This window comes from Bombina bombina, chromosome 6, assembly GCF_027579735.1.
Source record: "Bombina bombina isolate aBomBom1 chromosome 6, aBomBom1.pri, whole genome shotgun sequence".
In the NCBI taxonomy this organism is placed as follows: domain Eukaryota; kingdom Metazoa; phylum Chordata; class Amphibia; order Anura; family Bombinatoridae; genus Bombina; species Bombina bombina.
In genome coordinates this window covers 497,797,416-497,824,449 of record NC_069504.1, presented here as the reverse complement: position 1 = coordinate 497,824,449, position 27,034 = coordinate 497,797,416, and the positions used below count along the sequence as shown (strand labels likewise).

Genomic DNA, 27,034 nt, shown 5'->3' with positions numbered 1-27,034 from the left:
TTACATTTTATTTGTTTATTATCTCATAGAGACTGTTATATACAAATATACAATAGTATTTTAATAAATCGTTATGAAAAATATATGTTCTGTTCACATAAGAATGGGATACAAATAAATTCACAAGCAACAGAATGAAAAAATATAACTGTAATATATATATATTCTGATATAGCTACATTTCAACTCCTTTCTTTGGTCTTTAAAGTTCTCACAAAGCTTTTCAAACTAATTTTACTGAATATGGTAACAGGAATAAAATAATTCTGACCCACTTATTACTCAATTAAAATGTTATTAGAATTCTTACTGAAGGGTATCAATATACCACAAAGTGTACTATATACCTTTTTAACTTTCACTTTAGTGTTTGTCGCAATGCTGGGGGGGCGGGGGGTTATTATTAGTTTGTTTTTTTTCCTGCAATTTTTTGTAAACTGTGTTTTGACAAATTGTTGTTCATTGAAAGTTTTATAGCATTGTCTGGCTAAAATTCAGATAAGCACATACTATTGTGAGACAAATACATAAAAAAAATTGTATGTATTGCAATACCATTAACACAAGTAAGCAGCATTAGCACAGTCAAGATTTCAATATGTGATATTATAGTTTAGAATTAACCTGACATTTGGCTTTCGTGAACTATGGTGCCCATCATGCTCAAAATGTCTCTAACCTAAGTAGCTTATTTTAAAGCAACAAGTACTTCCTTCATTTACAAAAGTCTACATCTTGTAGAATGTCCTCCCTCTCTGCTTTGTAAAATGTTTTTGCCATTTGCTCTACATTGTCTCAAAAACATGTATATGCTTTTGTAATGTCAAACGAGCAAATATTAAACACTCAAAACTGATTACACTCCAAGTGTATCAAAATGGAACCTAAAGACATTCAGCCTTTTAAGCATTATAGTATAAGATCTTGAAAACCTCTCAAGCTGTGACAGATACTAGACTTCTAATCAGAACAGATCATGGGAAACCTCAGTTTGGCATTGAGAAGGTATCGTTTGTGCTTCATGGTAAGTCCATATTTGGGCGACATATCCAGCTTATCTCCTTGCCTGTAGAACTGCATCTGCTGTAGTATTGTGGTGAGGAAGAGAAAAACTTCCATTCTCGCAATCGCCTCACCTAAGCATCTTCTCTTGCCTAATCCAAACACCATCACTTTTTCTACTTCTAGTTTGTTAAGTGAGTTGCCATCTGGATTTAGAAAGCGTTCTGGGTAGAAGTTGGATGGGTCCTTCCAAAGATTCCTAAGATTTTAACAGTGTATTAATTAAAACAAATACATGATAAATAACATACATCAACATCAGTACACCATTATCTTTGAGAAAGCCGTTATGGCAAAACATGTTAGGGACATTAGGGTACTGGTGAGGAGTCCTAGGAGCTCCTGTGTATTAGCTTGCCTTAGGTTATTTTTCTTGATGCAGTTTATTTACTTGTTAAAAAAAAAAATGGGAGAGTTCTACCAGAAATATTCAAATCACTGGGAGTACTTGCTGTAAACCAGTCAATTCAGTGATTATATTGGCTCAAATCCATATCGCTATACATTGTAACTATATTTGGTGCTGCACTATAAATATCCTACAGATTTCTAGATATGAGCCAACATAACTACATACACTGAACTAGGAATGAGTATTAGTGATTCTTGGGCTCAAGAAATCCACTCTGTTTCACTTAAAACATATCGTTTTCAGTTAAACAACACTCACATTTAGGTCACAAACAGGTGATAGTTAACTAATTTCACAGCTATCACATTTACCTGGTTTTAACCATTGACTATTGTAATATATGTGAAAACCTTTTGAGCGGGTATTATATGTAGTTTACTGTACTATAAGAGACTGCACAAATTCAGTCTCTTGCTATTTAACTACACTATATCCATGTTGTTTTTTAAGTAAATATTCCAAGTACTTGTGTCATTTTCTCCGCTTATTACGCCTAATACATTTACTTAAAGGGTCATAATACCCAAATGTTTAAACACTTGAAAGTGATGCAGCATAGCTGTAAAAAGCTGATTAGAAAATATCACCTGAACATCTCCATGTAAAAAAGAAAGATAGTTTACCTCAAAAGTTCCTCAGTAGCCACCTCCCATTGTAAAGGATTTCTAAACAGCATTTTTGTGTGTTTGTCCTGGGACATCTGAAGGGACTAGCATCGTGCACTCTCATATTATTTCACCAATCAGGTAAAGGAAGCTTACTATGAAATCTCATGAGAGTTAAGTCAAATCTCATGAGATCATAGTAAGAGTTCATGACCTCAGCACTGCTGATGCTGATTGGCTGCTGTTCATTTCTTCATTTTTTTACCTGCAGCTGGGAGCAGCTGAGTATAACTTTTTACACAGAACTTACTCTGCTGAGCTGAGGAAATTGTGAGGTAAAATATCTTCCTTTTTTACATAGAGATGCTCAGGTGATATTTTCCTGTCAGCTTTTTACAGTTATACTGCATGAGTTTCAAGTAATTTAGCATATGAGTATTATGTCCCTTTAAATAACCTAAGTGTGATTTTATTTAAACTTTCCTATTTTAAACCTGTGTGTTTTTTTTTTTTAAATAAAAGTTGTTTTAAATTAGCACAATCCCTCCATATTTCACATTGCTGTCAATTTCTTCCTGGACAAACCAATATTACAATGTTAAAGTGCATGTGTGTTACACCATCAGTGTCAAAACTGTTAAACTAAAATTAACCCCTTGAGTGCTGTACATGTAGTCCTCCTTAAAGAGCAGGTTTCTTTACCTATCTATCGCCTAAATTACGAGTCTTGCGTTATGAGCTGTGCGGTGCTACCGTGCAGTTTTTATTCTCACCGCTCACTTACCTACAGCGCTGGTATTACAGGTTTTTACAAACCCGGCATTATCAGGCAAGAAGTGAGCATAGAGCAAAATTGTGCTCCATACCGCACTCCAATACCAGCGCTGCTTAAGTTAGCGGAGAGCTGATTGTAGACATCAATGGGGAGAGCAGGCTAAAACTCTGTAATGCAGCCCCATTGATTCATATGAGGAAACACATTTTATGTTTACACCTAACACCCTAACATGAACCCCGAGTCTAAACACCCCTACTCTTACACTTATTAACCCCTAATCTGCCGCCCCCGACATCGCCACAACCTACATTATACTTATTAACCCCTAATCTGCCGCTCCGGACATCGCCGCCACCTACATTATACTTATTAGCCCCTAATCTGCTGCCCCAACATCGCCGACACCTACATTATACTTATTAACCCCTAATCTCCCGCCCCCAATGTCGCCGCAACCTACCTACACTTATTAACCCCTAATCTGCCGCCACCATCGTCGCCTCCACTATATTAAATGTATTAACCCCTAAATCCAAGTCTAACCCTAACACCCCCTAACTTAAATATAATTTAAATAAATCTAAATAAAATTCCTATCATTACCTAAATTATTCCTATTTAAAACTAAATACTTACCTATAAAATAAACCCTAAGATAGCTACAATATAACTAATAGTTACATTGTAGCTAGCTTAGGGTTTATTTTTATTTTACAGGCAAATTTGTATTTATTTTAACTAGGTAGAATAGTTACTAAATAGTTATCAACTATTTAATAACTACCTAGCTAAAATAAATACAAATTTACCTGTAAAATAAAACATAACCTAAGTTACACTAACACCTAACACTACAATTAAATAAATTCCCTACATTAAATACAATTAAATAAATTAAATAAAATTAGCTAAATTACAAAAAAACCCCCACTAAATTACAGAAAATAAAAAACAAATTACAGATCTTTAAACTAATTACACATAATCTAATAACCCTATCAAAATAAAAAGCCCCCCCCAAAATAAAAAAAAACCCTTAGCCTAAACTAACCTTCCAATAGCCCTTAAAAGGGCCTTTTGCGGGGCATTGCCCCAAAGAAATCAGCTCTTTTACCTGTAAATAAAACTACAAACACTCCCCCAACAGTAAAACCCACCACCCACACAACCAATCCCCCAAATAAAAGCCTAACTAAAAAAAAAACACCTAAGCTCCCCATTGCCCTGAAAAGGGCATTTGGATGGGCATTGCCCTTAAAATAGCATTTAGCTCTATTGCTGCCCAAAGCCCTAACCTAAAAAATAAACCCACCCAATACACCCTTAAAAAAATCCTAACATTTACCCCCAAAGATTCACTTACCGGGAGAAGTCTTCATCCAAGCGGCAAGATGTCCTCAACGAAACCAGCAGAAGTGGTCCTCCAGACGGGCAGAAGTCTTCATCCAGACGGCATCTTCTATCTTCATCCTTCCGACGCGGAGCGGCTCCATCTTCAAGACATCCGGCGTGGAGCATCCTCTTCAATCGACGTCTTCTTTCCGGCGTGGAGCATCCTCTTCAATTGACGTCTTCTTTGGAATAAATATCTGTTTAAGTGATGTCATCCAAGATGGCGTCCCTTAGATTGCGATTGGCTGATAGCATTCTATCAGCCAATCGGAATTAAGGTAGAAAAAAATCCTATTGGCTGATACAATCAGCCAATAGGATTGAGCTGGCATTCTATTGGCTGTTCCAATCAGCCAATAGGATTGAGCTCGCATTCTATTAACTGATTGGAACAGCCAATAGAATGCCAGCTCAATCCTATTTTTTCTACCTTAATTCCGATTGGCTGATAGAATACTATCAGCCAATCGGAATCTAAGGAACGCCATCTTGGATGACGTCACTTAAAAATATATTCATTCCGAAGAAGACGTCGTTTAAAGAGGATGCTCCGTGCCAGATGTCTTGAAGATGGATCCGCTCCGCATCGGAAGGATGAAGATAGAAGATGCCGTCTGAATGAAGACTTCTGCCCATCTGGAGGACCACTTCTGCCGGCTTCGTTGAGGACATCTTGCCGCTTGGATGAAGACTTCTCCCTGTAAGTGAATCTTCAGAGTTTAGTGTTAGGATTTTTTAAGGGTGTATTGGGTGGGTTTATTTTTTAGGTTAGGGCTTTGGGCAGCAATAGAGCTAAATGCCCTTTTTAAGGGCAATGCCCATCCAAATGCCCTTTTCAGGGCAATAGGGAGCTTAGGTTTTTTTAGTTAGGCTTTTATTTGGGGGGTTGGTTGTGTGGGTGGTGGGTTTTACTGTTGGGGGGTGTTTGTATTTTTTTTTACAGGTAAAAGAGCTGATTTATTTGGGGCAATGCCCAGCAAAAGGCCCTTTTAAGGGCTATTGGTAGTTTAGGCTAGGGGTTGTTTTTATTTGGGGGGGTCTTTTTTATTTTGATTGGGCTATTAGATTAGGTGTAATTAGTTAAAAGATCTGTAATTTGTTTTTTTATTTTCTGTAATTTAGTGTTTAGTTTTTTTTGTAATTTAGCTAATTGTATTTAATGTATTTAATTGTATTTAATGTAGGGAATTTATTTAATTGTAGTGTAGTGTTAGGTGTTAGTGTAACTTAGGTTAGGTTTTATTTTACAGGTAAATTTGTATTTATTTTAGCTAGGTAGTTATTAAATAGTTAATAACTATTTACTAACTAGTCTACCTAGTTAAAATAAATACAAACTTGCCTGTAAAATAAAAATAAACCCTAAGCTAGCTACAATGTAACTATTAGTTATATTGTAGCTAGCTTAGGGTTTATTTTATAGGTAAGTATTTAGTTTTAAATAGGAATAATTTAGTTAATGATAGTAATTTTATTTAGATTTATTCAAATTATATTTCTTAGGGGGTGTTAGGGTAAGGGTTAGACTTAGGTTTAAAGTGGCGGCGACATTGGGGACGGCAGATTAGGGGTTAATGTAGCTAGGTTGCGGCGATGTTGGGGGCAGCAGATTAGGGGTTAATAAATATACTGTAGGTGGTGGCGATGTCCGGAGCGGAAGATTAGGGGTTAATAAGTATAATGTAGGTGGCGACGATGTTAGGGGCGGCAGATTAGGGGTTAGTAATATTTAACTAGTGTTTGCGAGGCGGGAGTGCGGCAGTTTAGGGGTTAATATGTTTATTACAGTGGCAGCGATGTCCGGAGCAGCAGATTAGGGGTTAAAAAATGTATTCTAGTGTTTGCGATGCGGGAGGGCCTCGGTTTAGGGGTTTATTAGGTAGTTTATGGGTGTTAGTGTACTTTTTAGCACTTTAGTTATGAGTTTTATGCTACGGCGTTGTAGTGTAAAACTCATAACTACTGACTTTAAAATGCGTTACGAATCTTGTCGGTAGAGGCTGTACCGCTCACTTTTTGGCCTCCCAGGACAAACTCGTAATACCGGCGCTATGGAAGTCCCATAGAAAAAAGGCTTTACAAACTTTACGTAAGTAGGTTTGCGGTAAGGCCAACAAAGTGTGCGGTGCACCTATACCTGCAAGACTCGTAATAGCAGCAGGCGTAAAAAAGCAGCGTTAGGGCCTGTTAACGCTGCTTTCTTCTACTAGATACGAGTCCATGGATTCATCCTTACTTGTGGGATATTATCCTCCTGCTAACAGGAAGTGGCAAAGAGCACCACAGCAGAGCTGTATATATAGCTCCCTTCTCTCCTCCCCCAGTCATTCTCTTTGCCTATACTAAGTAATAGGAAGAGGTAAAGTGAAAGAGGTGATATGATAGTTTTTATTTTCTTCAAGCAAGACTTTTTTATTTTAAATGGTACCGGTGAGTGCTATTTTTCCTCAGGCAGCAGATGGATGAAGATTCCTGCCTGGAGGCTGATGATCTTAGCAGTTTTCACTAAGATCCAGAGAAGTTCCCACAGAATGGCTGAGGAGTACTTGAGAAGCTTCAGTGTGGGGAACGTTTTTTTCATGCTACAAGCATTGAGGTATGGTCATTTTTTTCTGGTATTTCAGAACTGGCTGACATAGTTCCCATAAGGGAAGGGGTAAGCAGTAATCCTACATGTACATAGAAGGGGTATTACTGGAACCTATATATTATGGGTTTGACACTGGTAACATGTTTTGTTGGCAAAACGGTTTTTATGCTTAGGGGCAACTTAATGTTTTTATATGCAAACGTTTTTATGGCTGATGGCACTGGAGGGTTTCACATGGCTTACATATATTATGTATATGTTATTACTAGCCTGTTCAACATGTCTGACATTGAGGAAGGTCAATACTCTGTGTTTAGAAGCCATTGTGGAACCCCCACTTAAAATGTGTCCCTCATGTACTGAAAGGGCCATACATTGCAAAGAACATATTTTAGGTGATAAAAGTATGTCTAGGGATGATTCTCAGTCTGAAGAGAATCTGGTTATGCCATCCAATTCTCCCCAAGTGTCACAACCTTTAACGCCCACTCAAGCGACGCCAAGTACTTCTAGTGCGTCTAATTCTTTTACCCTGCAAGATATGGCTGCAGTTATGTCTACTACCCTTACAGAGGTATTATCTAAACTGCCGGGTTTACAGGGTAAGCGCAGTAGGTCCGGTATTAGAGTAAATGCTGAGCCCTCTGATGCTTTATTGGCCATCTCCGATGTACCCTCGCAGTGTTCTGAATTGGGGGTAGGGGAATTGCTGTCTGAGGGAGAACTTTCAGACTCAGGAAATGTGTTCTCTCAAACAGACTCGGACGTGACGGCCTTTAAATTTAAGCTTGAACACCTCCGCCTGTTACTCCGGGAGGTTTTAGCGACTCTGGATGATTGTGACCCTATTGTAATACCACCAGAGAAATTGTGTAAAATGGATAAATATCTAGTGGTCCCTACTTACACTAATGTTTTTCCGGTCCCTAAAAGGATTTCGGACATTGTTACTAAGGAGTGGGATAGACCAGGCATTCCGTTCTCTCCCCCTCCTACATTTAAGAAAATGTTTCCCATATATGGCACCATTCGGGATTCCTGGCAGACGGTCCCTAAGGTGGAGGCTGCTATTTCTACCCTGGCTAAGCGTACAACTATACCTATTGAGGACAGTTGTGCTTTCAAAGATCCTATGGATAAAAAATTAGAGGGTCTCAACATATAGTTGAATGGGCACATAACTCAAATGACAAGGCATGGATACTCATGGATAGGCAAATTCTTAAAATTAACAATGTAGCTACATTGCCGTGGTTGCCAAGACAAAAGAGACCAAAAATACTTGAAAGCTTCCATATCACAGCAGGGATTTTATCCGAATGGGACAAATTAATATCTACCAGTACACATATATCCTCAATAGTTTCCCCTCTCACTCCTATCCTGGAACATACTGATCTCCCATATAGTCGTCTAGGCTTCACTAAATTACAACCATACCACCTCAGAGAGGGATTAGTCTCCTTTCTCACCATTGATAATAGGACAAAAACACGCTCTGAACTGGAGACAGCGCATGGGGAGATTTTCTCCTCATGGCTCCATTACCACCAACTTATGCATTTTATCTCTCACCATAAACATAGGGAGACCTTTGGTAGACAACTCACACTCTTCGAGAACCTCTGTGTCTCGTCGATCCCCCCAACACACCTAATTTCCAAACTCTACAAGATCATTCCCAACTGTGGGGCGGTGGACCTCCCTTCCTACACATACTCCTGGAAAAAAGAATTGGGATATGAGATAGAAGAAGAGACCTGGCTTCAAGCCTTCAGGCTAATTAAAAAATCATCGGTCTCTGCGACGATACAGGAGATTCACCTAAAACTCCTGTGTCGGTGGTATTTGACACCAGCGCGATTGCACAAGATCTTTCCTACACTTAGTAACACATGCTGGAGGGGATGTGGGGGAGAGGGTTCTCTCCTCCACATTTGGTGGTCCTGTCCCAGCTTGCAGGGATTTTGGACGAATGTCCTTACGGAGATTTCAGACACCCTTGGGATTGTAGTTCCTTACAGCCCAAGCACCATTTTATTCCTTGATCTCCCTAGGTTGGTGGGGACGGGTAAACAACCACTACTCCTAATCATGCTCACCGCAGCTAAGAAGCTCATTCCTAAACATTGGAAGTCCATGACGACACCCTCCAGAGATGAGTGGAGGGTAGCAGTAGCTGACCTTCTCTCCTTGGAGAGATACCACTATTTAAAAAAACACCAGCTAGAGGTCTTTGAGATGATTTTAGCACTATGGCAGAGAAAGATATAATCTATATAAAAATAGTCATGGTCTAAAATTTCTTTCTTCCCACCCCCAGTCCTTTTTTTTTTTTTTTTTTTTCTTTTTTTTTTTTTTCTCCCTCCTCCCCCCCCCCTTCCCATCACTTACTCAATGGCTTTTCCTTATTTCTTCTTCTAACTTACCCTTTACTATTACCCATACTCTTTCTTTTTCCTAAATCTGACAACTATGTGATGTTCATCCTTAAAAAATTGTAAAAATTTAGCAACACTGTGAGAAAGGACTAGTTATCACCTTGTAATGATTGTACTTTCTTATGTTTACTTATCTTTTCACAGAATGGACAATTTTGGTAACTGCAACTTATAATATATAACAATAACCTGTATTGTACTTTTTGATTGTGAAAATTTGTTGCCTTGTTGTCTTATTCAATATCTTAATAAAACTTCATTTAAAAAAAAAAAAAAAAAAAAAATTAGAGGGTCTTTTAAAGAAATTGTTTATTCATCAGGGTTTTCTTCTACAACCTATAGCGTGCATTGTTCCAGTTACTACTGCAGCAGTTTTTTGGCTCTAGAGGAGTCTCTTAAGGTTGAGACCCCATTAGATGATATTTTGGATAGAATTAAGGCTCTCAAGCTAGCTAATTCTTTTATTACCGATGCCGCTTTTCAAATGGCTAAATTAGCGGCAAAAAATGCAGGCTTTTGCCATTCTAGCGTGTAGAGCGTTATGGCTTAAGTCTTGGTCTGCTGATGTGTCATCAAAATCTAAACTTTTAGCTATTCCTTTTAAAGGTAAGACCCTATTCGGGCCTGAACTAAAGGAAATCATTTCCGACATTACTGGAGGTGGACAAGACTGTTAAGATGAGGGCTAAACAGAATAATTTTCGTTCCTTTCGAAACTTTAAAGGTGGACCCTCTACTCCCTCCTCTGCTACAAAGCAGGAGGGGAATTTTGCACAATCCAAGTCAGTCTGGAGACCTAACCAGACCTAGACTAAAGGTAAACAGGCCAAGAAGCCCGCTGCTGCTACCAAGCCTGCATGAAGGGGCAGCCCCCGATCCGGGACCGGATCTAGTAGGGGGCAGACTTTCTCTCTTTGCTCAGGCAAGGGATGTTCAGGATCCCTGGGCATTAGAAATTGTGACCCAGGGGTATCGACTAGAATTCAAGGAATTTCTCCCAAGAGGGAGATTTCATCTTTCACGTTTGTCTGTAGACCAGACAAAAAGAGAGGCGTTCTTACGCTGTGTAGAAGACCTATATACCATGGGTGTAATCTGCCCAGTTCCAAAACTAGAACAAGGGCGGGGGTTTTACTCAAATCTGTTCGTGGTTCCCAAAAAAGAGGGAACCTTCAGACCGATTTTAGATCTCAAATGCCTAAATAAATTTCTCAGCGTCCCATCATTCAAGATGGAGACTATACAAACAATTTTACCAATGATCCAGGAGGGTCAATATATGACCACCGTGGATTTGAAGGATGCGTATCTTCACATTCCTATCCACCAGGATCATCACCAGTTTCTCAGGGTCGCCTTCCTGGACAGACACTACCAGTTTGTGGCCCTTCCTTTCGGGTTGGCCACAGCTCCCAGAATCTTCACAATGGTGCTAGGGTCCCTTCTGGAGGTTCTAAGACCGCGGGGCATAGCAGTGGCGCCCTATCTGGACTATATTTTGATTCAGGCATCAACTTACCATTTAGCCAAATCTCACACGGACATCGTGTTGGCTTTTCTAAGAACTCACAGGTGGAAGGTGAAGATACAAAAGAGTTCACTAGTTCCACTGACAAGAGTTCCATTCCTAGGAACTCTGATAGACTCGGTAGACATGACATTTTTTCTGACGGAGGTCAGAAAGTCAAAGATCCTAACTACTTGCCGAGCACTTCATTCCATTCCTCGGCCATCAGTGGCGCAGTGTATGGAAGTCATTTGGTTAATGGTAGCGGCAATGGACATCGTTCCGTTTGCTCGCTTACATCTCAGACCACTGCAGCTGTGCATGCTCAGACAGTGGAATGGGGATTATGCGGATTTATCTTCTCGGATAAATCTGGATCTAGAGACCAGAGACTCTCTTCTTTGGTGGTTGTCACAGGATCATCTGTCCCAGGGAATGTGCTTTCGCAGGCCAGCATGGGTCATAGTGACGACGGACGCCAGCCTCTTGGGCTGGGGTGCAGTCTGGAATTCCCTGAAGGCTCAGGGTATTTGGACTCAGGAGGAGTCCCTACTACCAATAAATATTCTGGAACTGAGAGCAATATTCAACGCGCTTCAAGCGTGGCCTTAGTTGGCTTTGGCCAAATTCATAAGATTCCAGTCGGACAATATCACGACTGTAGCATATATCAATCAACAGGGGGGAACAAAGAGTTCTCTAGCGATGACGGAGGTTTCCAAGATAATTCGATGGGCAGAGACTCACTCTTGCTATCTATCAGCAATCTATATCCCAGGAGTAGAGAACTGGGAAGCGGATTTTTTAAGTCGTCAGACTTTTCACCCGGGTGAGTGGGAGCTCCATCCGGAGGTGTTTGCGGCATTGATCCGTCAGTCGGGCACACCGGAATTGGATCTCATGGCATCTCGTCAGTATGCCAAACTTCCTTGTTACGGGTCCAGATCAAGGGATCTCCAATTAGTACTGATAGATGCTCTAGCAGTACCTTGGTCGTTCAACCTGGCTTATGTGTTTCCTCCTTTTCCTCTCCTACCTCGTCTGATTGCCAGAATCAAACAGGAGAGGGCTTCGGTAATCCTGATAGCGCCTGCGTGGCCACGCAGGACTTGGTATGCAGATCTAGTGGAAATGTCATCTCTGCCACCGTGGAAACTGCCACTGAGACAGGACCTTCTAATCCAAGGTCCGTTCCAACATCCAAATTTAAATTCTCTGCAGCTGACTGCCTGGAGATTGAACGCTTGATTTTATTTAAGCGTGGATTCTCTGAGCCGGTCATTGATACTTTGATTCAGGCTCGCAAGCCTGTCACTAGGAAAATTTACCATAAGATATGGCGTAAATATCTTTATTGGTGCGAATCCAAGGCTACTCATGGAGTAGGGTCTGGATTCCTAGGATTTTATCCTTTCTCCAAAAGGATTGGAGAAGGGATTATCAGCTAGTTCCTTAAAGGGACAAATTTCTGCTTTGCCAATTTTACTACACAGACGTCTGGCGGATGTCCCAGACGTTCAGTCTTTTTGTCAGGCTTTAGTCCGAATCAAGCCTGTGTTTAAACCTGTTGCTCCGCAATGGAGTTTGAATTTAGTTCTCAATGTTCTTCAAGGGGTTCCATTTGAACCCATGCATTCCATAGATATTAAGTTTTTATCTTGGAAAGTTTTGTTTTTAGTTGCTATCTCTTCTGCTCGAAGAGTTTCTGAGCTTTCTGCGTTACAATGTGACTCGCCTTATCTTATATTCCATTCTGATAAGGTGGTTTTGCGTACTAAACCTGGATTCCTTCCTAAGGTTGTTTCAAATAAGAATATTAATCAGGAAATTGTTGTTCCTTCTTTGTGTCCTAATCCTTCTTCTAAGAAGGAGCATCTGTTACATAAGTTGGACGTGGTTAGTGCCTTGAAGTTTTACTTACAAGCGACTACGGATTTCCATCAAACATCTTCTCTATTTGTTGTCTATTCTGGAAAGCGTAGGGGTCAAAAAGCTACTGCTACCTCGCTTTCTTTTTGGCTGAAAAGCCTCATCCGTTTGGCATACAAGACTGCTGGACAGCAGCCTCCTGAAAAAATTACAGCTCATTCTACTAGAGCGGTGGCTTCCACATGGGCTTTTAAAAACGATGCTTCTGTTGAACAGATTTGTAAGGCTGCGACTTGGTCCTCCCTTCATACCTTTTCCAAATTTTACAAATTTGATACTTTTGCTTCTTCTGAGGCTATTTTTGGGAGAAAAGTTCTTCAAGCAGTGGTGCCTTCCGTTTAGGTATCTGTCTTGCCCTCCCGTTCATCCGTGTCCTGTTGCTTTGGTATTGTTTCCCACAAGTAAGGATGAATCCGTGGACTCGTCGTATCTAGTAGAAGAAAAGGAAATTTATGCTTACCTGATAAATTGATTTCTTCTACGATACGACGAGTCCACGGCCCTCCCTGTCATATTAGACAGATTATATTTTTGTTTTCAAAACTTCAGGCACCTTTTAGCTTTTCTTTTCTCTTCCTATACCTTCGGTCGAATGACTGGGGGTGGAGAGAAGGGAGCAGCTATATAGACAGCTCTGCTGTGGTGCTCTTTGCCACTTCCTGTTAGCAGGAGGATAATATCCCACAAGTAAGGATGAATCCGTGGACTTGTCGTATCGTAGAAGAAATCAATTTATCAGGTAAGCATAAATTTCCTTTTTTTACCTTAACGCACAACTCGTAATCTAGCCATTTATTTCTTTGCCACACCATCATCTTTGTCTGCAGTCCCATAAACGTATGTGTGCTTTTTATTAAACTACACAATTGTTATATGAAATGTCAGGAACATATTATTTCACCATCCTGTTGTGGCTTATTACAGGCAGTACATAAGTAGGTTAGGTACTCATCTGTTATTTAACAGATTACATTTATTTGTAACCAGATAGTTCCATTGCATAAAGCATTGATAGCACTGATCAGGTTTCAGAGGGACAAGTGCTAGAATTTGTTAGAGCATGCAGATGTCTGCAGGAACACTGCCATGGAGCCAATGTTGAGAAGCATATGTGCATAGTCACTAATGACAAGTCACATTCAGCTCTGGAGCAGAAGTGCATTGCTGTTCTAGAACTCTTTGTGTTTGCAGGGGTTAAACAAACATAATTAAATGCATTTAATAATGCACTAATAAACTGTACTAACACATTATAACCTTTTCTTTTTGCATTTTAGGTCTCTTTACAGAAACATTAAATTCAAAATTGAATTTATCACAACGTTTATTCATATGTTGTAAAATATCCCCAGAAGTCTGCAATATTTTCTTATTTATTTTACAATTTTTCTGCAAAAAATCAAGTGCTTTGCCACTGTCCCAGAGAGGCTGAAGTGTATACTGCAAGATTTAGAATAACCTTGCAACATTATATACAGTGATTGCTTTATATGTGCAGGTGCTTATATTTCAGACCTAACTGGTCACTGCAGAAGAAATAAGATAAACATACTCAGGGGGCAAGTCCCTGGGACTGCAAAACGTATATTTTAAAAACAATGACAATTTATATGCAGATTGAAAATATTATTTTGTCTGTAGATGTTTGCAGCGCTGTGTCTTAAAGGACATTGAAGTCTATTTTAAAATATATATATATATATATATATATATATATATATATATATATATATATATATATATGTGTGTGTGTGTGTGTGTGTGTGTGTGTATTTGTGTGTACTTATGTGTGTATATATGTTGCAAAAATGGTGCCTATAGACTTGTTCGACACAGGGTTGTCACAAAGTTATTTGTAAAAAGAGCAATATCTGTAAAGCACAATAAAACGAGGTATACCTGTATAGTAGTTATTAAATTGTATGGGCCTCGTATAGGTTTTAAAATATCATACTGTAATCTTTACAATTCTATCTGTAAATGCAGAAGGCATTATTATGTCAGATCAGTGTGTTATTGCCATGTTTCAGAAATGTAACATTATAGGCTTAGATTATATTGATACTTACGGGTCATGGTTAATTTGCCATTGGTTAATCATTACACATATTCCCTTGGGGATGAAATATCCATTCAGCGTAGTATCCTTGGTGGTGCTGCAACATAAAAAAATATGATCAGCTCATGAAGATACAAAATACAGTAGCCTAATTCTATAAATACACATTTTAAAGAATTACCCTGTTTGTACTTAATCACTATTTGCAACATTTGTCTTATAACACCCCAAACTGCTAACTATTAAAGAGACACTGTACTGTAAAATTTGTTTTCCCTTAATGTGTTCCTATTTATTATACCACATTCAGAGTATTAAATGTATGTGAGATTGCTCCTTTGGTTTTTTTTGTTTTGTTTGGTATTTATATAAAATAGATGGTTTTACTCATTCAAACCACAACCCATTTAAATAGTCTGAGCTTGCAGAAAGGGAAGACATTTATTTTATCTTTCTCTTTATATACAACATTCTCTGATCTTTTTGTATACAAAAATGACAATACTTAGAGCAACTGAAAATTTACATTTTAATACCCATCTCTCCCACGCCCACTGGGATGATGATTACAGCTGTTGTCTTTTGTTTACATAGCATTGTTATAGAGAATATAGCAGTCTTCCTATTTTCATTATAAGTGTTGGCTAACACAGGCAACTGCTACTATTTCAGATAACAAAATAAAGGTAAGGTAGCTATGTAATACACAACTGGTAAAAATGCACTAACGAGTCTTGAAAATTCTAAACGTTGCTAATTAAAGGGACATTTTACTCTAAATAAATGCTAAATATGATGTATTCAACACAAAGATTGGCCTTAAAGGGACACTGAACCCAAATTTGTTCTATTGTGATTCAGATAGAGCATGCAATTTTAAGCAACTTTCTAATTTACTCCTCGTATCAAATTCTTTTCATTCTCTTGGTATCTTTATTTGAAATGCAAGAATGTAAGTTTAGATGCTGGCCCATTTTTGGTGAACACACTGTTTTTCTTGCTGATTGGTGGGTAAATTCACCTACCAATAAACAAGTGCTTTCCATGGTTCTGAACCAAAAAAATAGCTTAGATGCCTTCTTTTTCAAATAAAGAAAGCAAGAGAACGAAGAAAAATGAATAGGAGTAAATTAGAAAGTTGTTTAAAATTGCATGATCTATCTGAATCACGAAAGAAACATTTTTGGGTTCAGTATCCCTTTAAAATAGATTGAAAATGTATATTTTATAATTATATTAACCATGTTGTAACATATGTTTGCTTTATCTGATCTCTTTTACTAAGGACAGATATGCGTCACTTAATTGTGCCAACAGTGGCTATGTAGAATTTATCAGTGTTAAAGGGACTTTACACCCTGTGAGAAAAATTACTTTATCAGCTAAAATATAACTGTCACTAATTGAACTCAGCAGGGGATGTAAGATAACGTTACTAAATCACACAACGTTGGCTCCCATTACTTTATAGAAACAGGGGATTGTAAATAATTAAATTACAGGAAAAGGCAAGAAAATAAATAATGAAAGTATTTCGCAAAGTTGTTTTACTAGAGATAATTAAACATTTTCGCCTACAATTATATAGTGTTTAATGTCCCTGATATTGAACCATTGTTTTACCGCAGGAACAGTGCTTCAGATCTGTCTTGTGGCCATTTTACCTGATATGTTCAAAGTTGACTTAAAGGGACATGAAACGCAACATTTTTCTTTCATGATTTAGAGCATGCAATTTGTAAACACATTTCCCATTTGATTCTACTATCTAATGTACTTTGTTCTCTTGGTATCGTTAATTGAAAAGAATAACTATGTAGGCTCAGGAGCAGCAATGCACTACTGGGAGCTAGCTGCAGATTGGTGGTTGCACATATATGCCTCTATTCTCTGGTTCGTCCAATATGTTCAGCTAGCTCTCTGTAATGAATTACTGTTCCTTCAACAAAGGATACCAAGAGAATGAAGCACATTTTTAAATATAAGTAAATTGGAAAATTGTTTAAAATATGTTCTACCTGAATTATGAAAGAACTTATGGGTTGGTCCCTTTAATTCTTAGAAAAGGATTATCCATGTCCCATGTAACTGTATGCATCACTATAGCTTCTCATTAAAGGGACATTATACACTCATTTTTTCTTTGCATAAATGTTTTGCAAATGATCTACTTATATAGCCCATAAAGATTTTTTTTTTTAAATGTACAGTATAGTTTTGCTTATTTTTAAATAACATTGCTCTGATTTTCAGACACCTAACCAAGCCCCAAATTTTTATGAGAATACCGACGTATACCTACTCCAGCTTGCTCCTGTTTATGTAAAGGGTCTATTTATATGCAAAAGAAGGGGGAGGGGGGAAGTGTATGATTTCCCACTTGCAGTGGGCTTTCCGGCTACCTTTTCAACAGAGCTAAACTGAGAGCTATCTAAGTAAGTTTTTAAACTGTTTTATACTGGATTTTTATATCAGTATCTGTGCATCTTATTTTTTATAGTAGTGTCTATTACATGCAGTTATATGAAAATTGGTGTATACTGTCCCTTTAAAAGTACTTATAAGCTACATTTAAAACTTCTAACCTAAATTATGGCAATAAATGGCAATTGCATTTAACAGTTGTTTTCCACTTGCTGTAAACTCAAAAGGCATGATGGCTTACCAGTGCGGAATTGTGAAAGGCAGGAAGGAGGAATGACGGAACATTTCTGTTATGAAGGCTTCAGTATAAGGCAGCTGAGCTCTATCTGATAATCTTGGTCTTCTATCTCTTCCAATGACATTGTCTGTCAATTTAAGATCAAGAAAATTAGTTTAAATCAAATATTTACAAAAGAAAACTTGAGCTGCATGACTAGACTAGTAAACCTCATACAGTAAATTGACTCCTTACAAATATTAAAGAGACATATACACGTTTCCATTATACTTTGATTATCCATGAAAGCCTCCTCACCAAAGATTATAAATGGGAACAAAAAAGACTTACCTAATTCCTTTTGAATTTTCTCTTGTATTTCAGGATAGACCACCAGGTACATGAGACTCCATGACAGGGCGGTCGTAATAGTGTCAAACCCTGAAGATTTATATATAAATACATTAATAAATACTATAGTAGACACATTTATTTTCTATTTAATAATGTTAAGGTAACGTTTTCAGGAAAACTAGGAGTCCTTATTTGACATGTTCATGGAAAGGTTTGCAAAAAACCCTTATTAACACAAAAGTTTAACTGGATGGAGATGTGGGCAGAAACAAAGGAATCACAGAATGGAAGTAAGGTTATCCTGAAAAATATACATAAACAAAAATGAGAGGGCACCTCCTGGTCCAAGAAATCTCTCAGATCAAATGTGTAAATAACCGCATTGAATGATATAAAATCACGTGTGGCAGCACCAATGCATACTTATTCAGGCATGCTGGACTATCGTAGTGCTCCAGCTCACTACTCTCTACTTTCTTGTCCCGATTGCTGGTCTTGTGCAAGATCACTGGGGTCAGTATTAAAGGATTGCAATAAGTGTGCCAAAAAAAACTCTTTAATAAAATTTGACTATAATTGATCAATGTGGTTATTTACACATTTGATTTGATTGATTTCTTGCACCAGGAGGCACCCTCTCTATTTTTTGTTTTTGTGTATGTAGAAGATTGGATATGTGGAGGTCATGGAAGGAGTGGCCGGGCAGAATTACAGGAACAAGTTTTGAAGACGTTTGAATCACATACTATCCTGGATGGACTTATTTATTGGGACTACATCACATTGGTAAGAGACTTATCGGACATTGCACTTTGAGATATATAATTGCGCCCCTTTGGTTTATTATTTACTCATCAACCTGACTTTGTTTATATTAACTATTGTAATGTGTCTAGATGCTTAACGCTACAGTGTATTTTTAGTATCTTGAGCAATATATAACATGAACAAACTAGAAAGGCATTTAAAGGGACATATGCTGACTGCAGCATAACTGTAAAAAGCTGACAGGAAAATATCACCTGAACATCTCTATGCAAAAAAGGAAGATATTTTACAATTTCCTCAACTCACCAGAGTAAGTGCTCTGTAAAAAGTTATCTGTCAGTGATTGCCCAGCTGCAGGTTAAAAAAAAGGAGGAAGAAATGAACAGCAGCCAGTCAGCATCAGCAGTGCTGAGGTCATGAACTGTTTTACTGTGATCTCATGTGATTTCATAGTAAACTTCCTTAAACTGAATAGGGAAATAACATGAGTGTGCATGAGGCACGCTCCCTTGCAAGTCCCGGGACAGGCATACTGATTTGCTGCTTAAAGTACTTTACAATGGGGTGTGGATACTTAGGACATTTTGAGGTAAAATATCTTTCTTTTTTTACATAGAGATGTTCAGGTGATATTTTCTAGTCAGCTTTTTACAGCTATGCTGCACCACTTTCAAGTGTTAAAACATTTGGGAATCATGGCCCTTTAAGTTATCCATTTACACAAGTCAGTGTACATAAAGTGTATTTTGCTGACGTTTTTAATTGTTCAAAATCAAATTTAGCCTAATTATTTAAATAGTGTGATTAAAATTATTGATTTAATTCAAACTTTTTTTTAAATGTATTTATTTTTGTAACACTGGGTTTTGTAAGCATATATAAGTAGGAATTCAGGAATATCTTTTATTATCTTTTGTAGATACCAAAATGCTTCCCATGTCTGTTTTATTTCATGTATGCTATAATACTTGAAATAACCTATGCTGTACATGTTTGTCATAGGACATCCCACTACTCCTTTGAAGATCAGTAGATTATTCAAGGAAAATATTTCTGCTCACCAGCTCCAAAGAGGTCATTAACAATGTTCACAATTTTTTGGTTGGATATTTGAACACTGGAGTTGTCATCTTTCTTTTCTTGACAATGTTGGATCAGAGAATCTGTGATATCACGGACATTATTCTAAAAGTAGAGTAGAAGTGAAGAGATATTAAAAAATGTCAGCATTACTAACCATTTGAAAAACATTCCTAAGCAAATGAGCAAGCAAAATAAATAAAAATGCAAATAGTCAGAGCAAATGGTGTTCTTACAATGAAAGTCATCCATAGAGCTAAATAGCTGGCTAACAACCTCATATATCAACCGATACATTATTTGAGTCTGAAGGTGTTTTTCCTAGTTTCATTATACAGATTATGTCTACTGTTTGTGCAAAACCATTAAAAACAAGAATGATATTTCATCTTATCAGAATGACATTTTGTTGAGGTCCCTATACAACTTTGTGGAAACAGCTTTACTTTTAACTCAAGTTTGAGCAACGTGATTGTATTATATATATATAGAGGTTAGGTTTCCTTAGTTATATATAATATGTAGATATAATGACTTTCTAAATAGAACAGTAATGACGACATTTATTTCTACATATATTTATATATACTAGATGTGGTCTTTTTAACCCAAATCCTCTTTTCAGAATCTGAGGAATGCAAACTTTGGTTTGAGCTCCTATCTTCAGAACATGTAGCTATGATAATATACATAAAAAGCATCACTATCAAAACAATAACTACTGTTGATAAAAAAAAACAGTTAACCAGTATGAAGGCAGATAACAAGAGTTTTAACACATGTACTGTTATCCTGCTAACTAAAGCAAAACGTATTATAAGGATAAATGAAATGCAATGTTTGAGAAAATCTTGAGAAGTAGTTAAATAACCCTATTTTTTATTCTCACCGTATCAAAAGTTTTGTAATGCTCATTGACAATCTTCTGTACAAAGGATAGAAACTTTTTGTTGACCTCCACAAAGGCTTTCATGGTGCTGCTTGGAAGGTACTGGAGTATTGGGATGAAATCAGCAGGATTTCCTGATGCAGCTGCTGCTCCAAAATCATCTGTCAATTTCAGTACGTTCAAAAGCTCTTCGTCATCATGGTTGTAGCGTTTTCCAAAGCACATGGCGCAAACGACATTAGCTACTGAGACAACTATATATCTGAAGGGGTCAATCTCTCCCTTCTCCTCTATGACCTGCATGAACTTTTTCATTAGGGTTTCTGCCTCTTTACTTATGTGCTCTTCTACCAGACAGGAACTAGAGGTTGTAAGTGAGGGAGATGTGGAAAAAGTTTTGAGTGCATTTTGCGCTAGTCTGCGGCGAGCTCGCCAAACCTCTCCAGAATCATGACTAAATGTTAAGCTCTGCCCGTCACCAATCAGTCGAAATGTGAAAAGGTCTGGGCGTCCGGCAAAGTCATCACCCTGCTTCAGCAAGGCTTGTCTGAGTGTTTCCAGCCCACTCAGCACAAGAACAGGCTTGGTGCCTATCTGAATCTGCATCACATCTCCATATTTTTCACTCATCTTCGTCAAACTGATGTGGGGGTTCTTGCTTAGCGAAAACAGGTTGCCAATTATTGGTAAAGGCATAGGACCAGGTAGCTTTTTTGTGCCTTTTGGGATCTTTTGTCTGAAAGAAGACCTGAGTAGTAGAAAAATGGCAGCAAATGCCACAAATGCAACAAGCAGCTCTGTTATAGTGATAGGATCGGACATCTTGTCAAACAACTGAGCCAAGTAAGCCATTGTGTTATTATGTATAGATATTCCTAAAAATAAAGAAAGAAATATTAAAAATGGAGAAAAAAAAATGTATGTTGTCAAATATGCAAAAATCTCACTAAGATTCTGCAATCAGTAAACCAGTGCCTCTGGTAGCAAGGGTAGCTTAAAGGGACAGTCAAGTCCAAAAAAAACTTTAATTTTTCAAATAGGGCATGTAATTTTAAACAACTTTTCAATTTACTTTTATCAACAATTTTGCTTTGTTCTCTTGGTATTCTAGTTGAAAGCAAAGCTAGGAAGGCTCATATGATAATGGAAGGCTCATATGATAATTTCTAAGCCCTTGAAGGCCGCCTCTATTTTATTTGCTTTTCACAGCAGGGGAGAGCTAGCTCATGTAGGCCATATAGATAGCATTGTGATCACGCCCGTGGCTAGTGGCAGACACTGCACTAATTGGCTAAAATGCAAGTCAATAGAAAATAACTAAAAGTCATGTGATTAGGGGCGGTCAGAAGATGCTTAGATACCAGTTAGTCACAGAAGTAAAAAGTGTATTAATATAACTGTTGGTTATGCAAAACTGGGGAATGGGTAATAAAAGGATTATCTATCTTTTTAAACAACAATAATTCTGGTGTTGACTGTCCCTTTAAAGGGACATTAAACCCAAAATGTTTCTTTCATGATTCAGATATAGAATCAGATATAGAATACAATTTTAAACAACTTTCCAATTTACTTCTATTATTTAATTTGCTTCCTTCTCTTGTTATCGTGTGCTGAAAGGTTTATCTAGGAAGGCTCAGGGGCAGCAGAGAACCTAGGTTCTAGCTGTTGATTGGAGGCTGCAAATATTATATATTGATTGTGATTGGCTCACCCATGTGTTCAGTTAGAAACCATTTGTGCATTGCTGCTCCTTCAACAAATTATACCAAGAGAATGAAACAGATTCGATAATAGAAGTAGATTAGAAAGTTGTTTAACATTGTATTCTCTATCTGAATCATGAAAGAAAATGTTTAGGTTTCATGTCCCTTTAAGGGGACAGTACACTGTAAAATTGTTTTTCCATTAATGTATTTTCAATGACTTGTTATACCAGCTGCAGAGAATAAAATGTTTGAAAAATGTAACACAATTGGTGCTCAGTTACCATATGAAGACAGATGCCAGAATGTTACAGACAGTAACACTGTCACTGTCTGTAATAATCAAATGCTTGTGCCGGCGGGAGATATGGGAGGGAAGGTGGGTGGGCAGCACAGAGGGAGTGGGAGGGGCCCTATGCTACAGATTATTATTTATTTATTTTTTAAATGGAGGGATAGGAAGCTACACTACAACAAAAGGGGAATTGGAAGGGGAGCACCCTAACTAATGATTACAGGGAGGTAGGGTGCACCACTACACTACAGAAAAAAAAACTGGGTACTGGCAGACAGCTGCCAGTACCTAAGATGGCAGCCATGAGTAGAAGGGTTAAAGAGTTGTTTAGCTGCTTGGGAGTGGGAGTTCAGAAATCCCAAAAGGATCAGAGTTACCAAAGGGAAGTTAGATCAACACCTTGGGTATATATATATATATATATATATATATATATATATATATATAAATCAAAAGCTCTATTTCTGTTTAGAGTGATAGAAACAAATGCTAAAAAATCTCTGGTACCGTGGGCAAGTTTTTTTCTCTGAAATTCCTGGTAGTGAATGAGTTAAAGGGATATGAAACCCCTAAATTCTCTTGTAATTCAGATAGAGCATACTATTTTTAAAAAAAGAGTTTCCAATTAACTTATGTTATCGAATTTGCTTTGTTCCCATGATATTCTTTGTTGAAGAGATACCTAGGTAGGTGTCTGAGGCACGGCATGGCAGGAAACAGTGCTACATCTAGTGCTTTTGCAAATGATAGCATTCTTGCAAAGCTGCTGCCATACAGTGCTCCAGAGATGTGCAGGCTCCTAAGCTTACGTCCTTGCTTTTCAAACAAAGATACCAAGAGAACAAAAAATTGATAATAGCAGTAAAATAGAAAGTTGTTTGAAATTACATGCTCTATCTGAATCAAGAAAGAAAAATGTTGGCTTTCATATCCCTTTAAATAAAATATCCATGCATGCTAAATAACATTCTTTGTAATGTTATCTCATATATATATAAATGAAAATCTGCACCAATCAAGCACTCCATCCTATCTATAGGGACTGAGTTTAGACAATTGTCAGTAATTGTAAAAGGTTAATTACAGACATGAAACCGTATTTTTTTCTTTCATGATTCAGACATAAGACAATTTTAAACAACGTTCCAATTTACTTCTATTATAAATTTAGCTTAATTCTCTTGGTATCCTTTATTAAAGGGACAGTCAAGTCCAAAAAAAAAATTCATGTTTTAAATAGGGCATGCAATTTTAAACAACTTCCCATTTTACTTTTATCACCAATTTTGCTTTGTTCTCTTGGTATTCTTAGTTGAAAGCTAAAACTAGGAGGTTCATATGTTAATTTCTTAGACCTTGAAGACTGCCTCTAATCTGAATACATTTTGACCACTAGAGGGCATTAGTTCACGTTTCATATAGATAACATTGAGCTCATGCACGTAAAGTGACCTAGGACTGAGCACTGATTGGCTAAACTGCATGTCTGTCAAAAGAACTGAAATAAGGGGGCAGTCAGCAGAAGCTTAGATACAAGATAATTACATAGGTAAAATTTGTATTATTATAACTGTTGGTTATGCAAAACTGGGGAATGGGTAATAAAGGGATTATCTTTCTTTTTAAACAACAAAAATTCTGGTGTTGACTGTCCCTTTAAAGGAGCAGCAAAGCACTACTGGAAGCTAGTTGAACACATCTGTAAACCAATGACAAGAGGCATATATATGCAGCCACCAATCAGCAGCTAGCTCATGAGCCTACCTAGGTATCCTTATCAACAAAGTACATGAATAGAATGAAGCAAACTAGATAATAGAAGTAAATTAGAAAGTTGTTTAAAATTGTATGCTCTTTATCATGAAATAATTTTTGAGGGTTTTGTGTCCCTTTAAATACACATAAAAAAACACATTATTTTTAATGATAACCTTACATACATATGTGTTTTAGATAATTAAAAATTCCCTGAATTGCTTACAGACTTAAAGGGACACTGTAACCAAATTTTTTCTTTTGTGATTCAGATAGAGCATGGCATTTTAAGCAACTTTCTAATTTACTCCTATTGTCAAATTTTCTTCATTCTCTTGCTATCTTTATTTGAACTGCAAGAATGTAAGTTTAGATGCCGGCCCATTTTTGGTGAACAACCTGGGTTGTCCTTGCTGATTGGTGGATAAATTCATCCACCAATAAAAAAGTGTTGTCCAGAGTACTGAAACAAACAAAAAACTTAGATGCCTTCTTTTTCAAATAAAGATAGCAAGAGAGCAAAGAAAAATTGCTAATAGGAGTAAATTAGAAAGTTGCTTAAAATTGCATGCTCTATCTGAATCACAAAAGAAAAAAATTGGGTTCAGTATCCCTTTAAGAATTTTTTAAAAAAATGTTTTAATTTTTTTTTTGCTTTTATCTTACTGTTTATTGCATGATTTTATGTAGTATAAATCAATGTGTGAAATTTCATCAGTGTCATTTACAACTGTAAAGTGTTAAGAGATGAATGCAACTAGGGCTGAATAAGTAAATGCAAGTTGCTACAAGAGACTGGGAAACTTGTGTAAATACATTTTATAACTAAAAACAGCGCTCTGAGTCTGCACACAGCAACACTAACTTGTATACACTGTTATATAGATATTTATGATATACAGTTTTTGAAAGGATTACTGAAGTTTATATTTCAGCTTTTCCAATTGTCCACATATTAGTTTAAAGATTAAACCAAATAATACAAACATTATATGTATTGCACACAATCTAATCTCATGTAAGGAGACCCAATAGACAGCAAAAGAAAATCTCAGAAATAATACATAAACTAAATAATTCACTTTAAATAGGGCGATTATATGTTTGCAAAATGTTATAGCAAAAAAAAAAAAAAAAAGCAGAACCTAAGCAAGAATACTTAATTTACTCTGTCAAGTTTATGTTATTAGTTTAACATCATAAGAAAATCAATTATTCCAAAATGAAATAATATTACAAAAACGTGGATCAAACGTATAAGGTCAAGCTCATTTATATAAGTACTTTGGGCATCCAATGGTTTGTTTGAATGTGTAAGTCCATATGTAATGTTGTATCTGTATCTTGGCACCTACAGCTCTATATAATGCATCTGCCATGCACATAGGGTGCATCTGCCATGCACATAGGGTAAATCTGCCATGCACATAGGGTGCATCTACCATGCACATAGGGTATATCTGCCATGCACATAGGGTAAATCTGCCATGCACATAGGGTAAATCTGCCATGCATATAGGGTAAATCTGCCATGTACATAGGGTATATCTGCCATGCACTTAGGGTATATCTGCCATGCATATAGGGTATATCTGCCATGCATATAGGGTATATCTGCCATGCACATAGGGTAAATCTGCCATGCATATAGGGTATATCTGCCATGTACACAGAGTATATCTGCCATGCATATAGGGTATATCTGCCATGCACATAGGGTAAATCTGCCATGCACATAGGGTATATCTGCCATGCACATAGGGTATATCTGCATTGCACATAGGGTATATCTGCATTGCACATAGGGTAAATCTGCCATGCACATAGGGTAAATCTGCCATGCATATATGGTAAATCTGCCATGCATATAGGGTATATCTGCCATGTACATAGGGTATATCTGCCATGCACTTAGGGTATATCTGCCATGCACATAGGGTATATCTGCCATGCATATAGGGTATATCTGCCATGTACATAGGGTAAATCTGCCATGCATATAGGGTATATCTGCCATGTACATAGGGTATATCTGCCATGCACATAGGGTAAATCTGCCATGCACATAGTGTAAATCTGCCATTCACATAGGGTAAATCTGCCATGCATATAGGGTATATCTGCCATGTACACAGAGTATATCTGCCATGCATATAGGGTATATCTGCCACCCACATAGAGTATATCTGCCATGCATATAGGGTATATCTGCCACCCACATAGAGTATATCTGCCATGCATATAGGGTATATCTGCCACCCACATAGAGTATATCTGCCATGCATATAGGGCATATCTGCCACCCACATAGAGTATATCTGCCATGCATATAGGGCATATCTGCCACCCACATAGAGTATATCTGCCATGCATATAGGGCATATCTGCCACCCACATAGAGTATATCTGCCATGCATACAGGGTATCGCTTACCTTTGCTGGCGGCAGAAGCACAGTAAACAATCCTGTACTGTGTAGATGCAGCTAAGGACCATGCTTGTCAGTCGGCTGCGGCACCTTATATACACCGCCCTCGCACTTCATTGGTCAGCACCGCTTCTCACATGACCAAAGTACAACTGTACAGCAGCCAAGTTACTTTAAAAGCACAAACTAACTGGCACCAATACAACAGGTTCCGTGACAAGAAAGAACCCTCCTATAAATAATTAATTAAGTAGAACTGGATGTGTTTAAAGAGATAAAGTACCGGTTTTACAGTCACAGTAATGAGGGACACGCAGCACGCACAGTGTTATAAAACAGTTTAT

The 27,034-nt window shown here is 37.5% G+C and overlaps 1 protein-coding gene across 1 annotated transcript; it reads right to left on the bottom strand.

The window, feature by feature from the left end:
• On the bottom strand, positions 1–26,780 carry LOC128663167 (cytochrome P450 1A1). Its single transcript, XM_053717363.1, has 7 exons — positions 26,697–26,780; positions 20,508–21,382; positions 19,600–19,723; positions 17,768–17,857; positions 17,441–17,564; positions 14,786–14,872; positions 1–1,261 (listed from the first exon to the last, which is right to left on the bottom strand). Exons 2-7 carry the CDS (start codon positions 21,357–21,359, stop codon positions 961–963), a joined length of 1,578 nt encoding a protein of 525 aa, XP_053573338.1. The 5' UTR covers positions 21,360–21,382; positions 26,697–26,780; the 3' UTR covers positions 1–960.
• Positions 26,781–27,034: the final 254 nt, after the last annotated feature.